This window comes from Haliotis cracherodii, unplaced genomic scaffold, assembly GCF_022045235.1.
Source record: "Haliotis cracherodii isolate W230 unplaced genomic scaffold, xgHalCrac1.p SCAF_11, whole genome shotgun sequence".
In the NCBI taxonomy this organism is placed as follows: Eukaryota; Metazoa; Mollusca; class Gastropoda; order Lepetellida; family Haliotidae; genus Haliotis; species Haliotis cracherodii.
This window is the reverse complement of record NW_027266266.1, coordinates 23,300,508-23,319,897: the sequence shown is the minus strand read 5'-3', so window position 1 is coordinate 23,319,897 and position 19,390 is coordinate 23,300,508. Positions and strand designations below refer to the sequence as shown.

The following is a 19,390-nucleotide window of genomic DNA, read 5'->3' as shown; positions in this document are numbered from 1 at the left end:
TTTGTGTTTATTGTTTAACGAGACCATTTCTAACCCGGATCTTCCCGTATATTTTACAACGTACTCATGTGTGTAAACAAACCCATGTTATCGTCGTAACTACAGACTACTTTAACCGCTAGGCTTCACCACTGTCACATATTAGTCTTAAAAAGTACTTAACTTATGAAACGTTCAATATTCGAAACTGATTGTGGACTTCTTTTATGGTCTATGAAAGGCATACACATAAGGAAGAGAATATATGGATGCCAACTTCTTTATTATGAGGAACACAACGTTTCGGGGTATAGGTTTACTCTTTCATCAGGTGAATGAACGGAGTAAGCATATATTCCGAAACGTTGTGTTCCTCATAATAAAGAAGTTGACATCCATATATTCTCTTCCTGACTTCGTTTGTGATCTTATGATATATCTATGTTGATCTTTGTTGATTTAGAAAATGATTTTTTTCTTAAACGTGATTTACACGTCCTTTCCGGTTGTTTACAACTCCAAGTACAATTCCATGTGTGATATATGGAGCACTACAAACAAAACAACGCAGTGGAATCAGATTTCTGTTGTTTTTTTTCAACTTCACATCCGCTCAATGTGACTTTGCAGCAGATATGATACAATGCAATTCCCATAAATAATTCCCAAGTTGAGTACGTATGCGCCTCTCATCCTGTTTAGAGATGTCATTGGGAGGCAATCCCCTTCCACTTTCTCTGACATGACCCCCGAGCTTCAGCATCCCCTATATAAACCAACACAATGCCCCCAGTTTCCTTATAGCGACAATAGCGAGGGAACAGGCTGAACACCTTGTCGTATAACCATGCTTACGTTAATCGTCGTTGCTGTGGTCTGCGTTGGAGGCGTGGCGGGAGGCTGTCCCTTCAGAGACGGCAACGTCGAGGAAGGGTTCACGATAACATCCGGGTGTCTCACTTGCACGTGCGGTTCAGATGATATGTACATCTGTAGTTACCCGGAATGCAATTTTACAGAGACCGCCAATCCATGTCTCCGGGTGAGTCCGAACTCGTTAGTTTGAACTTATAACTGTATTCTAATTATTATTTTCAACGTTTCCGTCGTCAATCTATTAATCAAGGCGAAATTTTGGCAGCGTTCTTATTTACGACAAACATGCCTTTAGATCTCATAGCATTTATTCTTTTTCCTTCACTTAAAGATGTACAATGTCAACCTATAGGTGGAACGGATCGCCTCCCTGGTCAAGTGGTAGAGCGTCCGCCCGGAGAGCGGAAGGTCCGGGGTTCGATACCGGCCGCGTCATACCAAAATACGTTAAAAGATGGTACTTGTTGTTACCCTGTCTGGCGCTCGGCATTAAGGGGCTAAACAAGGACTGGGCGACTGGGAGTCAGTATACAGTGTCTGAGTGGGGTTTTCATGTTGAACTGCGGCATGGTATCTCAGTGGGCTAGCACTATAAATCGGCATCTGTCCGGACTAGTACAAGCAGCCACACAAACACACACACGTACACGCAATATATAAGTGCAATAATCTTGGACGCGACGTTAAACCCCATTTTAATCTCACCTCACCATAGGTGTAAACAATTTCTTGAATTTTTAAAAAAACCATTTTATTTGTGATGTTTTTTAGGAAATTATTTGTTCCAGAAAATACTTGAAAATATTTTTCTCAGGTTTTTCTAGCAAACAAATGCATTTGACAGGACACGTGCCCTTTCTCTAACAATTTTCAAAGCCCCTACAGAGATAGAAGTTGGCACTGGTCCTATAGTCATTGCCAAAATGCCTAGTAGTTAAAGTATCATAAGGACAAGTAGAAATTTGCCATATTTAAGATTCTTTTATATATTGTCACAATACTACGGATTATCTGCGGATTATTAAATGATGAACCCCTGCTGGTGGTGCAGGCTGTGGGTAGCCTTGTGGTTAAAGCGTTTGCTCACCAAGCCGAGGGCCCGGGTTCAATTCCCCACTTGGGTACAATGTGTGAACCCCATTTCTAGTGTCCCCTGCCGTAAAATTGTTATGAAAATCATCCTCACTCCCCCGCAAATGGAGGGCTTATCTCCATGGTATTGCGCAGCGACGTTACGTCAGGGATGTTGATGTGAGGTGACGTGATAAGCACCTTGTTTACACCATGTTATGATTTGGATGTTTATCCTACATCGCCCTGTGACCTAGTTGTTGTGATCTCCCCGCATTAAAGGTGCACGCTCTGATTTCAAAGCTGTTTTTATTTTTAAATTTCTACCAGAACACTCAAGCAAAGTGTGGCATTTATTTCACTGCGACGTTCGCAGATCGGCGTTTTGCCCAAGAAAAGTTCCAAACGGGTTATCGGCTAAAAATAGTTTCGTCTGAATGAATCGTAACAGAAGCGCCTTACCGCGCGGGGCCGTTAGTGGTGAATCGAACCAAACCTGCATGATCTGGACGATATTGTGCTTGTAAGTGTTTATGTGGATGTATTAATAATATTAAATAAAATAAAAATTTCGTTTGAATATTTCAGTATTCAAGCGGATGTTGCGCAGAATGCCTGGAATACGGCTGTTACAACCAGTACTTCCGGGGAGACAGCTCTTTGGTCCCACTCGGCCTCGTGCCACACCCAACTGACCCCTGCGTCACCTGCACGTGCAACCTTGGACACGGTGAGGTCATCTGCCGTTCCGTCATGTGCGAGAGGCCGAAATGTGCCAATTTCCGACGTCGGCCGGGCTTTTGCTGCGAGTACGACTGCCCGGATGATATCAGCTATGGTGAGTACAGGATGTACTCTTCCCTTGCCCTGGTATACACACACACACACACACACACACACGCACACACATCGTAATATTTATCTATATAGCGCTAGTTACACACAACTGCTCAAAAGCGTAGACGGGCCTGCACACATCTGAAAGACACTTATGTGGACATGTTGAAACCTCATTGAACAGATATGTCTTCTGCAGCTGGTTTTACACCAACTGGGAGTTTTTTTCCAAAGGGACGGTCCTGCAGCTTCAAATAACCGATCGCCAAATGTCTTACGTGAGGGTATAGTCCTCGCCATTGGCTGATCAGATGACCTGATGGCTGGTACTTCTGTACAAGATCGACCAGATATGCGGGAGCTCCGTTGTTGATTGTCATGAACATGAACTAGTTTTTCGTAGTGGATACTTAGACGGACTGGAAGCCAGTGCATTTCCTTGAGGACAGGAGTCATATGTTCAAACGTTTTAGCACGTGCAGTTACTCTTGTTGCCGAAATTGGGACCTTCTGGAGGTTGGTTAACAGATATTCTGGAAGTCCCTAGAGCAAAGGATTTCCGTAATTTACTCTAAAGGTCGCATATGCTGGGATTCGAGTTAGTACACGCCCTGAAAAGGCTGATCGTTCGTATATATAAATAAGCACTTCCACTCAGTGACCCCCACCCCTGACTCGCCCTCGATATCAATACTAAGTGTTCTCTGACCCGCCCTCGATATCAATACTGAATGTTCTCTGACCCGACCCGCCCTCATTATCAATACTAAGTGTTCTACAACCTGCCCTCGTTATCAATACTGAGTGTTCTCTGACCCGCCCTCGGTATCAATACAGAGTGTTCTCGGAGCTGCCCTCGTTATCAATACTGAGTGTTCTCTGACCCGCCCTCGGTATCAATACTGAGTGTTCTCTGACCCGCCCTCGTTATCAATACTGAGTGTTCTCTGACCCGCCCTCGTTATCAATACTAAGTGTTTTCTGACCCGCCCTCGTTATCAATACTGAGTGTTCTCTGACCCGCCCTCGTTATCAATACAGAGTGTTCTCTGACCCGCCCTCGATATCAATACAGAGTGTTCTCTGACCCGCCCTCGTTATCAATACAGAGTGTTCTCTGACCCGCCCTCGTTATTAGTACAGAGTGTTCTCTGACCCGCCCTCGTTATCAGTACAGAGTGTTCTCTGACCCGCCCTCGTTATCAATACAGAGTGTTCTCTGACCCGCCCTCGTTATCAATACTGAGTGTTCTCTGACCCGCCCTCGATATCAATACTGAGTGTTCTCTGACCCGCCCTCGTTATCAATACTGAGTGTTCTCGGACCCGCCCTCGATATCAATACTGAGTGTTCTCGGACCCGCCCTCGATAACAATACTGAGTGTTCTCGGACCCGCCCTCGATATCAATACTGATTGTTCTCTGACATTTCGTCGTTATTACTACAGGATGTTCTCTGACACTTCCCCGTTACCACAACAGGATGTTCTTTGACACTTCCCCGTTATTACTACTTGATGTTCTCTAACACTTCCCCGTAATTACTACAGGATGTTCTCTGACACTTCCCCGTTATCACAACAGGATGTTCTTTGACACTTCCCCGTAATTACTACAGGATGTTTTCTGACACTTCCCCGTTATTACTACAGGATGTTCTCTGACACTTTCCCATTATTACTACAGGATGTTCTCTGACACTTCCCCGATATTACTACAGGATATTATCAGACACTTCCCCGTTATTACTACAGACTGTTCTCTGACACTTCCTCGTTATTGCTACAGGATATTATCAGACACTTCCCCGTTTTTACTACAGACTGTTTTCTGACATTTCCCCGTTATAACTACAGGATATTCTCAGATACTTCCTCGTTATTGCTACAGGATGTTCTCTGACACTTCTCCGTTATTACTACAGGATGTTCTCTGACACTTCCCCGTTATTACTACAGACTGTTCTCTGACACTTCCTCGTTATTGCTACAGGATATTATCAGACACTTCCCCGTTTTTACTACAGACTGTTTTCTGACATTTCCCCGTTATAACTACAGGATATTCTCAGATACTTCCTCGTTATTGCTACAGGATGTTCTCTGACACTTCCCCGTTATTACTACAGAATGTTCTCAGACACTTCCCCATTATTTCTACAGGATGTTCTCTGACACTTCCCCGTTATTGCTACAGGATGTTCTCTGACACTTCTCCGTTATTACTACAGGATGTTCTTTTACACTTCCCCATTATTACAACAGGATGTTCTCTGACACTTCCCCATTATTACAACAGGATGTTCTTTTACACTTCCCCATTATTACTACAGGCTGTTCTCTGACACTTCCCCGATATTGCTACAGGCTGTTCTCTGACACTTCCCCGATATTACTACAGGCTGTTTTCTGACACTTCCCCGTTATTACTACAGAATGTTCTCAGACACTTCCCCATTATTTCTACAGGATGTTCTCTGACACTTCCCCGTAATTACTACAGAATGTTCTCTGACACTTCCCCATTATTTCTACAGGATGTTCTCTGACACTTCCCCGTTATTGCTACAGGATGTTCTCTGACACTTCTCCGTTATTACTACAGGATGTTCTTTTACACTTCCCCATTATTACAACAGGATGTTCTCTGACACTTCCCCATTATTACAACAGGATGTTCTTTTACACTTCCCCATTATTACTACAGGCTGTTCTCTGACACTTCCCCGATATTGCTACAGGCTGTTCTCTGACACTTCCCCGATATTACTACAGGCTGTTTTCTGACACTTCCCCGTTATTACTACAGAATGTTCTCAGACACTTCCCCATTATTTCTACAGGATGTTCTCTGACACTTCCCCGTTATTGCTACAGGATGTTCTCTGACACTTCTCCGTTATTACTACAGGATGTTCTTTTACACTTCCCCATTATTACAACAGGATGTTCTCTGACACTTCCCCATTATTACAACAGGATGTTCTTTTACACTTCCCCATTATTACTACAGGCTGTTCTCTGACACTTCCCCGATATTGCTACAGGATGTTCCCTGACACTTCCCCGTTATTGCTACAGGATGTTCCCTGACACTTCCCCGTTATTACTACAGGCTGTTCTCTGACACTTCCCCGTTATTACTACAGGATGTTCCCTGACACTTCCCCGTTATTACTACAGGATGTTCTCTGACACTTCTCCGTTATTACTACAGGCTGTTCTCTGACACTTCCCCGTTATTACTACAGGCTGTTCTCTGACACTTCCCCGTTATTACTACAGGATGTTCTCTGACAGTTCCCCGTTATTGCTACAGGATGTTCCCTGACACTTCCCCGTTATTGCTACAGGATGTTCCCTGACACTTCCCCGTTATTACTACAGGCTGTTCTCTGACACTTCTTCGTTATTACTACAGGCTGTTCTCTGACACTTCCCCGTTATTACTACAGGCTGTTCTCTGACACTTCCCCGTTATTACTACAGGATGTTCTCTGACACTTCCCCGTTATTACTACAGGATATTCTCTGACACTTCCCCGTTATTACTGCAGGCTGTTCTCTGACACTTCCCCGTTATTACTACAGGATGTTCTCTGACAGTTCCCCGTTATTACTACAGGCTGTTCTCTGACAGTTCCCCGTTATTACTACAGGATATTCTCTGACACTTCCCCGTTATTGCTACAGGATGTTCCCTGACACTTCCCCGTTATTACTACAGGATGTTCTCTGACACTTCCCCGTTATTACTACAGGCTGTTCTCTGACACTTCCCCGTTAGTGCTACAGGATGTCCCCTGACACTTCCCCGTTATTACTACAGGCTGTTCTCTGACACTTCCTCGTTATTACTACAGGATGTTCTCTGACAACTCCCCGTTATTACTACAGGATGTTCTCTGACACTTCCCCATTATTACAACAGGATTTTCTCTGACACTTCCAGGTTATTACTAGAGGATGTTTTCTGACACTTCCCCGTTATTACTACAGGCTGTTCTCTGACACTTCCCCGTTATTACTACAGGCTGTTCTCTGACACTTCTCCGTTATTACTACTGGAAATCGTCAATGTGTGTTTCTTGTCACTTGTACAATAATCACGAATATCATTCCTTTTCTTCTTCAGATACTGGGGCTCCCTAAAGTTGAAGGTCTATACAAGACCCCAGGAGCATATGTTTGCGCATCTTCATGACAGTATTAAGAACCATCTGCTGACGTCAGTTTTCAATGGTTGATTGGATTTTGTTGGAAGAAAAACTGTTTATTTGCATTTTAAACTGTTTTTGTTAACTGTAATTATTCTTAGTAATAATAAACTCTAAATACTCTACATATTTTATGTCTGGGGGCGAATTTGAGGCGGATGTAGATGTTAGCCAGCTTGCTGAAGGCAACGAACATGGATAGGGGCCTGATTATAACCGCCATAAAATTCTGGAACTCGAACATCCGACGAGCGGATCCTGGCGCAACTAGGGTCCGCAAGGGTGGAAACTGGACTTTTATAGTCAGTTAACTCCCTTGCCTCGGGACGATGGGTCAAATGTGGTCCAATAAAAATCAAGTTTGGCAAGCAAAATATTTGTGAGTAGAAACTGTGTCGATCTTTTTGTCATTCTATTATGACGCATCAGAATCCCGTCCATTCTACCAACAAGATGGGAGGCGTAACAAATCTGGTTTGATACTGTATTCGTCATTGCACTTGTTTTCCAACGTGTGAATCCCATTGTCTAATGAACGGCAGGGTAGCCTTGTAGTTAAAGCGTTCGCCGAAGACGCGGGTTCGAATGCCCACATGAGTACAATGTGTGAAGCTCATTTCTGCTGTTCTGCGCTGTGATATTGCTGGAATATTGCTAAAAGCGGCGTAAAACCATACTCACTCACTCACCCATTGTCTGAATCCCTGTGGTGTAAAACCACTGATTCACTGAGTACTTGATGCACAGGTTCATTTGAAACCCCTGATAACATTCGCAAAAATATATATAAGTATGATCATAATTAATAAAAGGCATATTGGTATTTGTCTGATACACAAAATATCTTTGTGACATCCTGAACGCCATTCTGGAATGAAGCAATGCTATCTGGCAACTTGATGATAAATATCAACTTAGACGAATGTTTTCAGCCGAACGGGGAACAGACTGAATATGAATTAAAACGCTGTGTCGCTATACCGAATATCACGGTTTCACGTTTTGGGACTGACAGTCATACTTTACGTTTGCCCTGAACAGAATTCATACGCCGTGAATCGGTCAGGAGATTTCTGGACTTCAGTTCCCCTTTAACCACGTGTTTTCATCACATGATACACTCAGTTGCTAAGTAATTTGCAACAACATCAAACCGGTTAGACAGTTTACTGCACTATGGCTGAAGGAGTCCAAATGATGTGCTGTCTGTGCTACCTTCGTATGTCTCAAGGGCAGTTCGTGTAGATCTGTAAATTGATTGAAATTATTGACTGATTGAATATTTTTTGCATCAAGATTTCATCGAAGAACACGAAGTTTATAGTTCATGACAATTTTACTGTCTTTAATTTCCTTTGTTGAAAGAAGAAAAACAGAAAGAGAAAACATAAATAGCAAACGAAAGAAGTTCTGACATTCAATAGTATTTGTAGTGGTAGTTGATGGAGGAGGAGGTTGTTGTGGTTGTGGTTGTGGTTGTGGTTGTGGTGGTAGTAGTGGTAGTTCTCGTAGTTGTAGTGCTGCTGGTGGTGTTAGAAGTTGAGGAAGTGTTGGTAGTTGTAATAGTGGTAGTGGATGTAGTAGAGAGATTGGTAGTAGCAGGGGCATTGGAAGTGGTGGTGGTGGTAGTGTAAGTGGTGGTGGTAGTGTTAGTGGTGGTGTAAGTGGTGGTGGTGGTGGTAGTGGTGGTGGTAGTGGTAGTGGTGGTGGTAGTGGTGGTGGTAGTGGTAGTGGTGGTGGTAGTGGTAGTGTTAGTGGTAGTGGTAGTAATGGTGGTGGTAGTGGTGGTGGTAGTGGTAGTGTTAGTGGTAGTGGTAGTAATGGTGGTGGTAGTGGTGGTGGTAGTGGTAGTGTTAGTGGTAGTGGTAGTAATGGTGGTGGTAGTGTTAGTGGTGGTAGTGGTGGTGGTAGTGGTGGTGGTAGTGGTAGTGTTAGTGGTGGGGTTAGTGGTGGTGGTAGTGGTAGTGGTGGTGGTAGTGGTAGTGGTGGTGGTAGTGGTAGTGGTGGTGGTAGTGGTAGTGGTGGTGGTAGTGGTAGTGGTGGTGGTAGTGTTAGTGGTGGGGTTAGTGGTGGTGGTAGTGGTAGTGGTGGTGGTAGTGGTAGTGGTGGTGGTAGTGGTAGTGGTGGTGGTAGTGGTAGTAATGGTGGTGGTAGTGTTAGTGGTGGTGGTGGTAGTGGTAGTGGTGGTGGTAGTGGTAGTGGTGGTGGTAGTGGTGGTGGTAGTGGTAGTGGTGGTGGTAGTGGTAGTGGTGGTGGTAGTGGTAGTAATGGTGGTGGTAGTGTTAGTGGTGGTGGTAGTGTTAGTGGTGGTGGTAGTGTTAGTGGTGGTGGTGGTAGTAATGGTGGTGGTAGTGTTAGTGGTGGTGGTAGTGGTAGTGGTAGTGGTGGTGGTAGTGGTAGTAATGGTGATGGTAGTGTTAGTGGTGGTGGTAGTGTTAGTGGTGGTGGTAGTGTTAGTGGTGGTGGTAGTGGTAGTGGTGGTGGTAGTAGTGTTAGTGGTGGTAGTAGTGGTGGTGGTAGTAGTGTTAGTGGTGGTGGTAGTGGTGGTGGTGGTAGTAGTGGTGGTGGTAGTAGTAGTAGTAGTGTTGGTGGTAGTGTTAGTGTTGGTAGTAGTGTTAGTGGTGGTGGTAGTGTTAGTGGTGGTGGTAGTAGTAGTAGTGGTGGTGGTAGTAGTGTTAGTGGTGGTGGTAGTGTTAGTGCTGGTGGTAGTGTTAGTGGTGGTGGTAGTGTTAGTGTTGGTAGTAGTGTTAGTGGTGGTGGTAGTGTTAGTGCTGGTGGTAGTGTTAGTGGTGGTGGTAGTAGTAGTAGTAGTGGTGGCGGTAGTGGTAGTAATGGTGGTGGTAGTGTTAGTGGTGGTGGTAGTGTTAGTGGTGGTGGTAGTGTTAGTGGTGGTGGTAGTAGTAGTAGTAGTGGTGGTAGTGTTAGTGGTGGTGGTAGTGTTAGTGGTGGTGGTAGTGTTAGTGGTGGTGGTAGTGTTAGTGGTGGTGGTAGTAGTGTTAGTGGTGGTGGTAGTGTTAGTGGTGGTGGTGGTAGTGTTAGTGGTGGTGGTAGTGTTAGTGGTGGTGGTAGTGTTAGTGGTGGTGGTAGTAGTGTTAGTGGTGGTGGTATTGTTAGTGGTGGTGGTAGTGTTAGTGGTGGTGGTAGTGTTAGTGGTGGTGGTAGTAGTAGTAGTGGTGGTGGTAGTAGTGTTAGTGGTGGTGGTAGTGTTAGTGGTGGTGGTAGTGTTAGTGGTGGTGGTAGTGTTAGTGGTGGTGGTAGTAGTGTTAGTGGTGGTGGTAGTAGTGTTAGTGGTGGTGGTAGTGTTTGTGGTGGTGGTAGTGTTAGTGGTGGTGGTAGTAGTGTTAGTGGTGGTGGTAGTGTTAGTGGTGGTGGTAGTAGTGTTAGTGGTGGTGGTAGTAGTGTTAGTGGTGGTGGTAGTGTTAGTGGTGGTAGTAGTGTTAGTGGTGGTGGTAGTGTTAGTGGTGGTGGTAGTAGTGTTAGTGGTGGTGGTAGTGTTAGTGGTGGTGGTAGTGTTAGTGGTGGTAGTAGTGTTAGTGTTGGTGGTAGTGTTAGTGTTGGTAGTAGTGTTAGTGGTGGTGGTAGTGTTAGTGGTGGTGGTAGTAGTAGTAGTAGTGGTGGCGGTAGTGTTAGTGTTGGTGGTAGTGTTAGTGTTGGTGGTAGTGTTAGTGCTGGTGGTAGTGTTAGTGGTGGTGGTAGTGTTAGTGGTGGTGGTAGTGTTAGTGGTGGTGGTAGTAGTAGTAGTAGTGGTGGTAGTGTTAGTGGTGGTGGTAGTGTTAGTGCTGGTGGTAGTAGTAGTAGTGGTGGCAGTAGTGTTAGTGGTGGTGGTAGTGTTAGTGTTGGTGGTAGTGTTAGTGCTGGTGGTAGTGTTAGTGGTGGTGGTAGTGTTAGTGGTGGTGGTAGTGTTAGTGGTGGTGGTAGTAGTAGTAGTAGTGGTGGTAGTGTTAGTGGTGGTGGTAGTGTTAGTGGTGGTGGTAGTAGTAGTAGTGGTGGCAGTAGTGTTAGTGGTGGTGGTAGTGTTAGTGCTGGTGGTAGTGTTAGTGGTGGTGGTAGTAGTGTTAGTGGTGGTGGTAGTGTTAGTGGTGGTGGTAGTGTTAGTGTTGGTAGTAGTGTTAGTGGTGGTGGTAGTGTTAGTGGTGGTAATAGTAGTGTTAGTGGTGGTGGTAGTGTTAGTGGTGGTGGTAGTGGTAGTAATGGTGGTGGTAGTGTTAGTGGTGGTGGTAGTGTTGGTGGTGGTAGTGGTAGTGGTGGTAATAGTAGTGGTAGTGGTGGTGGTAGTGTAAGTGGTGGTGGTAGTAGTGTTAGTTATGGCGTGGTAGTGATTGTGGAAGTGTTGGTAGTTGTTATTGTGGTAGTGGACGTACACAGGTTTCTGGCGTGCCCGATTCTCATAACGTGAACAGTTTAATAGAAAAAAGTTTATATTCATGAAATGTCTACAACTTATAACCCTTTCTAGAATCTATGCGAGTGAGTTAGTTGGGTGTAACGCCGCTGTTAACAGTGTTCCAGTTATATCACGGCGTTTCAGTCTGATGTGGGAGGAATCTTGAAATGATGCAGGTCTGAGACTTTAACTACTGTGGTGACACCCACGAGCACGTGTATGGTGCTGACAAACCCGTAAACATAATCGAGGCGAACCGGGATTCGAACCCACTATCATAGGTTTCTGGCGTGCTCAAGGGACGCAGCGATGCACAGCGAATTGCAGCGTCAAAGAGGACTGGATTCCCCGTGCCCTACTCAAATAATAAGACGTAATAGATGCATAATGTTCAGATTACTCACCGTTAGAAGAGCGGCCTTGACCTCGCCGTACGAAAGGCGGCTGTCACCTGTGCAGTGGAAGGAAATACAACATACGGGTCACTGTGGTCATTAGGTACATGCGTTTGTTCAGGGGTCAAGATGACTTTTAAATTCAATGCTATTTCTGCTTTCACGTGTTTTAACTTTGACCTCAGCACGCTGAGGTATTTACAACTGATGTTTCTGGAGACACGGTAGAATTAAGTGAGTCAAGATTTAAAGAGCTGAACATTTGGAACACATTTGTCGAAAGTCTTGGTCGTGTCGGAGCTTCGTTAGAGGTGAGGTGAGGTGCGGTGCGGTGCGGTGCCGTGAGGTGAGGTGAGGTGCTGTGCGGTGAGGTGCGGTGCGGTGAGGTGAGGTGGGGTGAGGTGAGGTGAGGTGAGGTGAGGTGAGGTGACGTGAAATGGGGTTTAACGATTTCGCGTTCAAGATTATTACCCATATATAGCGACGTGTATGCACTGCAATACCATGGCAGGCAGGGTAACAGCAAGTACCACATCTTGACATCAGTTGGTGTGGCGTGGTCGGGGATCGAACCACCTACCTACCGCTCTCCGAGCAGGTATGGGTAGTGGCGATATTGAAGATGAGGTGAGGTGAAATGGGGTTTAACGTGGCGTTCAAGTTTATTGCACTTATATAACGACGTGCATAAGCATGTGAATTGTAATATCTGGACTTTATATAGTACTTCCACGCCAACGTGAGTGCCTTTGTTTACGATGTTTGCAATTGGCACATTCAAATGGCATCATTTCATGAAAGGGAAGCGAGAAACTCGCATATACTTCCATGTCACTTTTACTGGTGTACGTACAAGTAGGAAGAGTGGCGATATTGAAGATGAGGTGAGGTGAAATGGGGTTTAACGTGGCGTTCAAGTTTATTGCACTTATATAACGACGTGCATAAGCATGTGAATTGTAATATCTGGACTTTATATAGTACTTCCACGCCAACGTGAGTGCCTTTGTTTACGATGTTTGCAATTGGCACATTCAAATGGCATCATTTTCATGAAAGGGAAGCGAGAAACTCGCATATACTTCCATGTCACTTTTACTGGTGTACGTACAAGTAGGAAGAGTGAATACCATTGATTGACACTGAAAACAATCTTGGAATTCGGTTCTCTTATTCATCCCTTACATATTCCATAAATATCCAGCCAAAAGATCAACAGAGCTTAAAAACTAAGTTAGTTTTCTATCCTGCCCTCCCATTCACTTTAAATACACACTGCAGGAATGCCGGAATTTGTTAATCGTATATATATGCCTTTCGAAATAAACGTGTGAGAAATGTAACGATTAAAGATATAATTACAAAATTAGATTTCAACACCCATCTCACACTAAAATATGATTAGTTTCAAGATTACTACGGTAAAACTCTCGCTTTCAACATTTTTATTTTGTAATTCCGAGGTATATTCTATCTATGCTCCGGATATATTAAACATCACTGTTGGAACATTTTAGAAACACGGTTTATTTCTACAAATATATTTTATAGAAGTGTAATTGTAATATTGTTTCAGATATTATCAGGTATGTTTTAGATTTCACAAAAGGTCCGATTACGGATCCATTCGAGACCAACTCGTGCCCTTCCGGGATGTAGGTGGCGGAAACATGCGAGTGGTGACGAATGGTACGGACAGAACACTGACCGTTTGAATCGAAGGCGGCAATGGCTTTTCCTATTCCCGGAATACCGAGTACTCCGTCTTTGTCGACGTCAACAAACTCAAACACCCGCTTGGAGAACTCCTTAGAATCATGGTATGTGTGATGCCATTGGTGGACGAATTCGGCCTCCGACACTTGACCGTTGCCTGAAATACACGATGAGGAAATACAGTTAACCCTCGTCCGTTCATTGTTTAATATCAGTTTTTCGTCAGAAATCAAGGTGATTAATGTCTAATTGTCATACATGCCAAGCGGTGATACAGGTGCACTTTGTTATTTGGTAATCAGAGTTCAGTAATCGTTCAATCATTTTGTTATTTGGTAATCAGAGTTCAGATATCGTTCAATCATTTTGTTATTTGGTAATCAGAGTTCAGTAATCGTTCAATCATTTTGTTATTTGGTAATCAGAGTTCAGTAATCGTTCAATCATTTTGTTATTTGGTAATCAGAGTTCAGTAATCGTTCAATCATTTTGTTATTTGGTAATCAGAGTTCAGTAATCGTTCAATCATTTTGTTATTTGGTAATCAGAGTTCAGTTATCGTTCAATCATTTTGTTATTTGGTAATCAGAGTTCAGTAATCGTTCAATCATTTTGTTATTTGGTAATCAGAGTTCAGTAATCGTTCAATCATTTTGTTATTTGGTAATCATAGTTCAGTAATCGTTCAATCATTTTGTTATTTGGTAATCATAGTTCAGTAATCGTTCAATCATTTTGTTATTTGGTAATCATAGTTCAGTAATCGTTCAATCATTTTGTTATTTGGTAATCTGAGTTCAGTAATCGTTCAATCATTTTGTTATTTGGTAATCTGAGTTCAGTAATCGTTCAATCATTTTCTTATTTGGTAATTCCTGATCAGTAATCTCCATCCAGTTTAGTGTTTGTTTTAGACATGTTTTAGTCAGGTTGAATGGGGAACAACTTATCCAACGTAGGAAACCCTCACCATTGTATTTAACAAAAACTTGCAGAGTAATCCTTTTTCAAGGAAAACAGAAAAGGTGAAATTGTACAGATGTAACATGAAATGTGCTAAAGAAAGACTAGTATATTTACATACATTCATGAGTTACCAAAACATTTTGTCTATATTATCTGTGTGTGTGTGTGTGTGTGTGTCTGTGTGTGTGTGTGTGTGTGCGTGTGTGAGTGTGTGTGTGTCGAGTGCTAAATCCTGGAGAAGCGCTCGTTAACTCTCCGACAGCATCTTCAACCGTTTCTTGTACAGTGAATGTAAACGCCTTTTGGCAATATTACGACCATGTTGTGATCAGGGACACCAGGATTCACACAGTATATCCATGAGGAGACTCGAACACGGTTGTTCGGAGTGACGAGCGAACGCTTTAACCACTAGACTACCCCGCCACCTACTGGTATATATACTGTGATAGTGACGTGGTATAAAGTACAAATATACTGCGATAGTGACGTGGTATAAAGTACATATACTGCTACAGTGACGTGGTATAAAGTACATATATACTGCGATAGTGACGTGGTATAAAGTACATATACTGCGATAGTGACGTGGTATAAAGTACATATCCTGCGATAGTGACGTGGTATAAAGAACATATACTGCGATAGTGACGTGGTATAAAGAACATATACTGCGATAGTGACGTGGTGTAAAGTACATATCCTGCAATAGTGACGTGGTATAAAGTACATATACTGTTATAGTGACGTGGTATAAATTACATATTGTGCGAGAGTGACGTGGTATAAAGTGACTACCAACTGTCGTGGTCAAACTTGGTGATGAACTCTTTTGTGAACTCGTCATTTGTCACGTGGCCGTCCCTGTTGTGGTCGAGGTCATTGGTGACGAGGCCGATAACGTCTACTTCACTCAAGCCGTGGTGGTTTTGGTGACAGCCGTGTGCGCTGATGGGAAGAAAAGGTTAGTTTTGAACTTTCTTATTGTCACCTAATAGCTTACTCTAGATGCGAGTGAGTGAGTTAATTGGTCTGCTACAGCTTGGGACAGTATTTCAATTATTAAGGATATACCATTTGATAGTCCAGGGGTACATTGGCCCATCTTTTACCAAGACAAAATATATTTATCTCGGTATACGGCCTCTAATAAAACCGTGAACCCCATTTCTGTTCACAAACCGCCGTGATATAGCAGGAATATAGCTAAAGGCGGCGTAAAACCAAACTCACTCACTACGATGAAACCGACGAGCATGGACGATATAGTTCGTCACATGGACAGCACACGGATGAATTTGATGAACTTAGATCTTGGCTGAATTGAGGGTCACATCATCCACAAACGTATATAATTGTAGAAAGTGAGTATGGTTTTACGCCACTTTCAGCAATATCACGGCGGGGTACACCAGAAATGAGCTTCACACATTGTACCCATGTGGGGAATCGAACCCGGGCCTTCGGCGCGACGAACGAACGCTTTAACCACTAGGCTACCCCATCGCCCCTTAATTGTAACAAGAAAAGAAAAGCATATCAGATTACAGAACCTCAGTATTTTCGTCAATCCCGGGTGATGTAAGTATATTTATGTGTTTGGAAGATGTATTCACTCTCTCGAAACTGTTCTAATCAATGAAATTTTGTTTCGTTGTACTTAGTATTTACTAAAGCAGGTGTGACTGAAGAACTCACCTAAACGCAAGACGGCAGGTCTGCAGAAGCAGCAAAGACACAACGGCAATCTTCATGTTGCTGGAATAGTCATTTATGATTAGGGGGCACGGGTGGCCCAGTCGTCTAAGGCGCCGCGATTCGCTGTGCAGAGTTGCGTCCCTTGGGCACGCCAGAAATGATTGTGGTTCGAGTCCCGGTTCGCCCCAATTATGTTTCTAGGTTTGTCAGCACCATACCCGTGCTCGTGGGTTTCACCGAAGTGGTAAACGTCTGAGATCTGCATCACTTCGGGCTTTCCTCCCACGTTAAGCTGACACGCCGTGATATAACTGGAATAATGTTAAAAGTGGCGTTAAACCCAACTCACTCACTCACTCACTCATTTAAGATGAGTGTGTGACTTGGGTTTAATGCCGCTTTGAACAGTGTACCAGTTTTATCACGGCGTGTCAGCCTAATGTTGAAGGAAGCCCGCGGAATACCCCACGAGCAGGTGCACGTATGGTGCTGACAAACCTGGAAACAGAATCGGTCCGAACCGGGATTCAAACCTACTATCGTAAGTTTCTGGCGTGTCCAAGTGACGCAACTCTGCGGGGCCTTTGGCGAGTGGTCATATCAGATGATGATATGTTTCTTATATATATTTGTTTTGATATAAAAAATAAATAGCATTTACATTTTTCTCAGAATATATAATATACTAGCTGCAGTGTTTAATCCTCCTAAGCCATGTACATAACTGTACGTAAGAAGCGACTAACGGGATCGGGTGGTCAGGCTCGCTGACTTGGTTGATGCACGTCATTTATCCCATTTGCGTGGATCGATGCTCATGATGTCAATCACTGGATTGTCTTGTCCAGACTCGATTATTTACAGACCGACGTCATATAGCTGGAATATTGCTGAGTGTGGCGTTAAACAACAAACAAACATACCTGTACTTGATGCCTATTTTGTGGAACATAATGTTAGATAACTTGATCAAGCAAAACAGATGTGACTGAATACAAAGGTTACATATTCAAGGACCAAGCAGGACGGCCATTCAAGACAACCTCAATGGTTTGAGAAACCTGTGAGTCGTGATCATTTTCCATCTGACTTTAAACACTGTTGTGACTTCACTATTGTTTAAACTACCCATCACGAATGGGCAGTTGGTTGTCAGTTATTAATGGCTACATCATCTTGCGCCTCATTTCAGTTAAAGGAATTGACGGAACTATTTTCTGTTCTGGCAGTGAAGTAAATTTCAAAGCAGAATACCGGATATCTTATTTCGTGCTGGTACAGAATGTGCACGTGCCCCTTCCTTTAGTTAGAAACAGTTTTTTAACCGCCTCGCTTAAATAACGGGTTTGGTGGGGTTTGCTCCCACACAACGCCTTGAAACATATGCTATCACAGATAAATGTCATTTTTAGCTAAGTTATTGAAAAATATTACTGTACTGTATGTTGACATTTGCAATTCTTATTCACGGACCGATAGTTAGGAATGTTCTTGAGATAATACCATTTTAAAAAAATATGCTCAGAGAATAATCCAAGTTTAATATTAATTAAACTAATTTATTCATAGAATACTTGTTTAAAGCCATTTTCTTCCATCTTGGTGCGAGAGACAAATATACGCTTACCTTATTCAGACTAACGAAATCAAGATGGCTGCCAGATCTAGGTCGTGACTTATCTGAATCACGATCAAGGCAGCAGTTTGTGGCCATAGTTTGTGGAACCATATGTCACCATTACGTGTTTAGAGTGCCCATGTAAGATAGCAAACATGTAAACCAAATGCGTTTGTATGCAGCAACGATATCTCGGACATATTGTATAACAAACAGGTTAAGTGGAATTATAACAGTGTGCCACAATATGATGATTAAATGGAATTTGAAACTCGAAACATCATGAACTGCGTATGTCGAATTACTGTTTTGCGTATTAGACTACTTTATTTTTTGAAAATCAACACCCATGGAATTTCGCTGCGCGATATTAAAATCGAGCTCGGTGTATCCATTTCCAATTTGATTGACATGAGACAGAAAGCAATATTTGCCGATCGTATTGTTTTCTGTTTACACTTTTAGTTGACTAGGCAAATCGGTTGACATGAAAGGTATTCCCATTGGGTCGAATCCTAGTTAGAATTGGTCCCCAGCAACCCCTTGCTTGTAACAGTGGTCTAAAATCTACCAAGGTTCTTGATTTCGGGTCATCGTCCCCCCGAAGTGCAATGATGTTCATAACATCAACCACTGGTTTGTCGGGCCTGATATATTTGGAATATTGCCAATCTCATTAAAATCAGATCTTAGTTCTTGCTACCGCTAAACAAAGATCTGAGGACATCCAATTACGGGTCACGTCAGACCGACCTTGTGCGAACTTTGACCGACCAATGGAATGACCAATCAGAAGGGAGCTTTCTCGTGCTTTACGGCGCTAATTTCAAAGTGGCGACTACGCTTCGAAACATATTTTGACAAATTCTCTATTACAAATTTGAAACCTGAACAAAAGAACATTCTGGAATATCTAATAGAATGGCTAGATTGTATGGATTCAGTCGTTAAACCCGTAACTATTGTTCGGATATTGCTGGAATATTGCTAAAGGCGGCGTTAACCCACATTCACTCACAGGGCTGTTAGATGTGAAAAAGATGTATTCATGATCGAATTTTGGGGGTTATTTTGAGGGTATAACTGCATAGATTTTCATTAAGGATTCCTCTTCCAGCCACATATAAAACCTCACAGCAACATCACAGCAAGGTATCAGTAATCGAGCCTGGGCCACGCAAACTGTTGGTAATATGAGCAACGGATCATGCAAGTGAGGGGACGGTATATTGCTTGGAAGAGAGTGTGTGTGCGTGCGTGCGTGCGTGCGTGCGTGCGTGCGTGCGTGCGTGCGTGCGTGCGTGCGTGCGTGCGTGCGTGCGTGCGTGCGTGAGATTCAGTTGTTGCTTATAGGCCTACGGTACTGCTATTACCCGTTGCTATTACCGAGTTGCATCCTTTAATTCGCCCCGATAACGTTTTGGGTTTATCGGCTTCCTCAGTATTTTGGTCGACTTAGTTTAGCCCATGTACCCCATTACCTTAAGAAACGATGAATGGTGACAATAATAAATACAAAGCGCACGTAAAATACGATTCATTTTGTTTACAGCTATATAGGAACCTGCACCTGTGCCTGCACATGCATGAGACCAACATCACTTCGGGATTTAATCCATCCTGAAGCTGGCAT

The 19,390-nt window shown here is 43.3% G+C and overlaps 2 protein-coding genes across 2 annotated transcripts; one reads left to right on the top strand and one right to left on the bottom strand.

Annotated features, from left to right (window-relative positions):
• Positions 1–793: 793 nt before the first annotated feature.
• LOC139455601 (kielin/chordin-like protein) lies at positions 794–7,105 on the top strand. The gene is made up of 3 exons (XM_071237151.1): positions 794–1,021; positions 2,515–2,764; positions 6,899–7,105. Exons 1-3 carry the CDS (start codon positions 827–829, stop codon positions 6,913–6,915), a joined length of 462 nt encoding a protein of 153 aa, XP_071093252.1. The 5' UTR covers positions 794–826; the 3' UTR covers positions 6,916–7,105.
• A 1,026-nt stretch (positions 7,106–8,131) lies between these two features.
• Positions 8,132–17,814, bottom strand: LOC139455600 (uncharacterized). Its single transcript, XM_071237150.1, has 6 exons — positions 17,767–17,814; positions 16,140–16,199; positions 15,244–15,389; positions 13,468–13,632; positions 11,769–11,815; positions 8,132–8,227 (listed from the first exon to the last, which is right to left on the bottom strand). Exons 2-6 carry the CDS (start codon positions 16,193–16,195, stop codon positions 8,207–8,209), a joined length of 435 nt encoding a protein of 144 aa, XP_071093251.1. The 5' UTR covers positions 16,196–16,199; positions 17,767–17,814; the 3' UTR covers positions 8,132–8,206.
• Between the last annotated feature and the right edge of the window lie 1,576 nt (positions 17,815–19,390).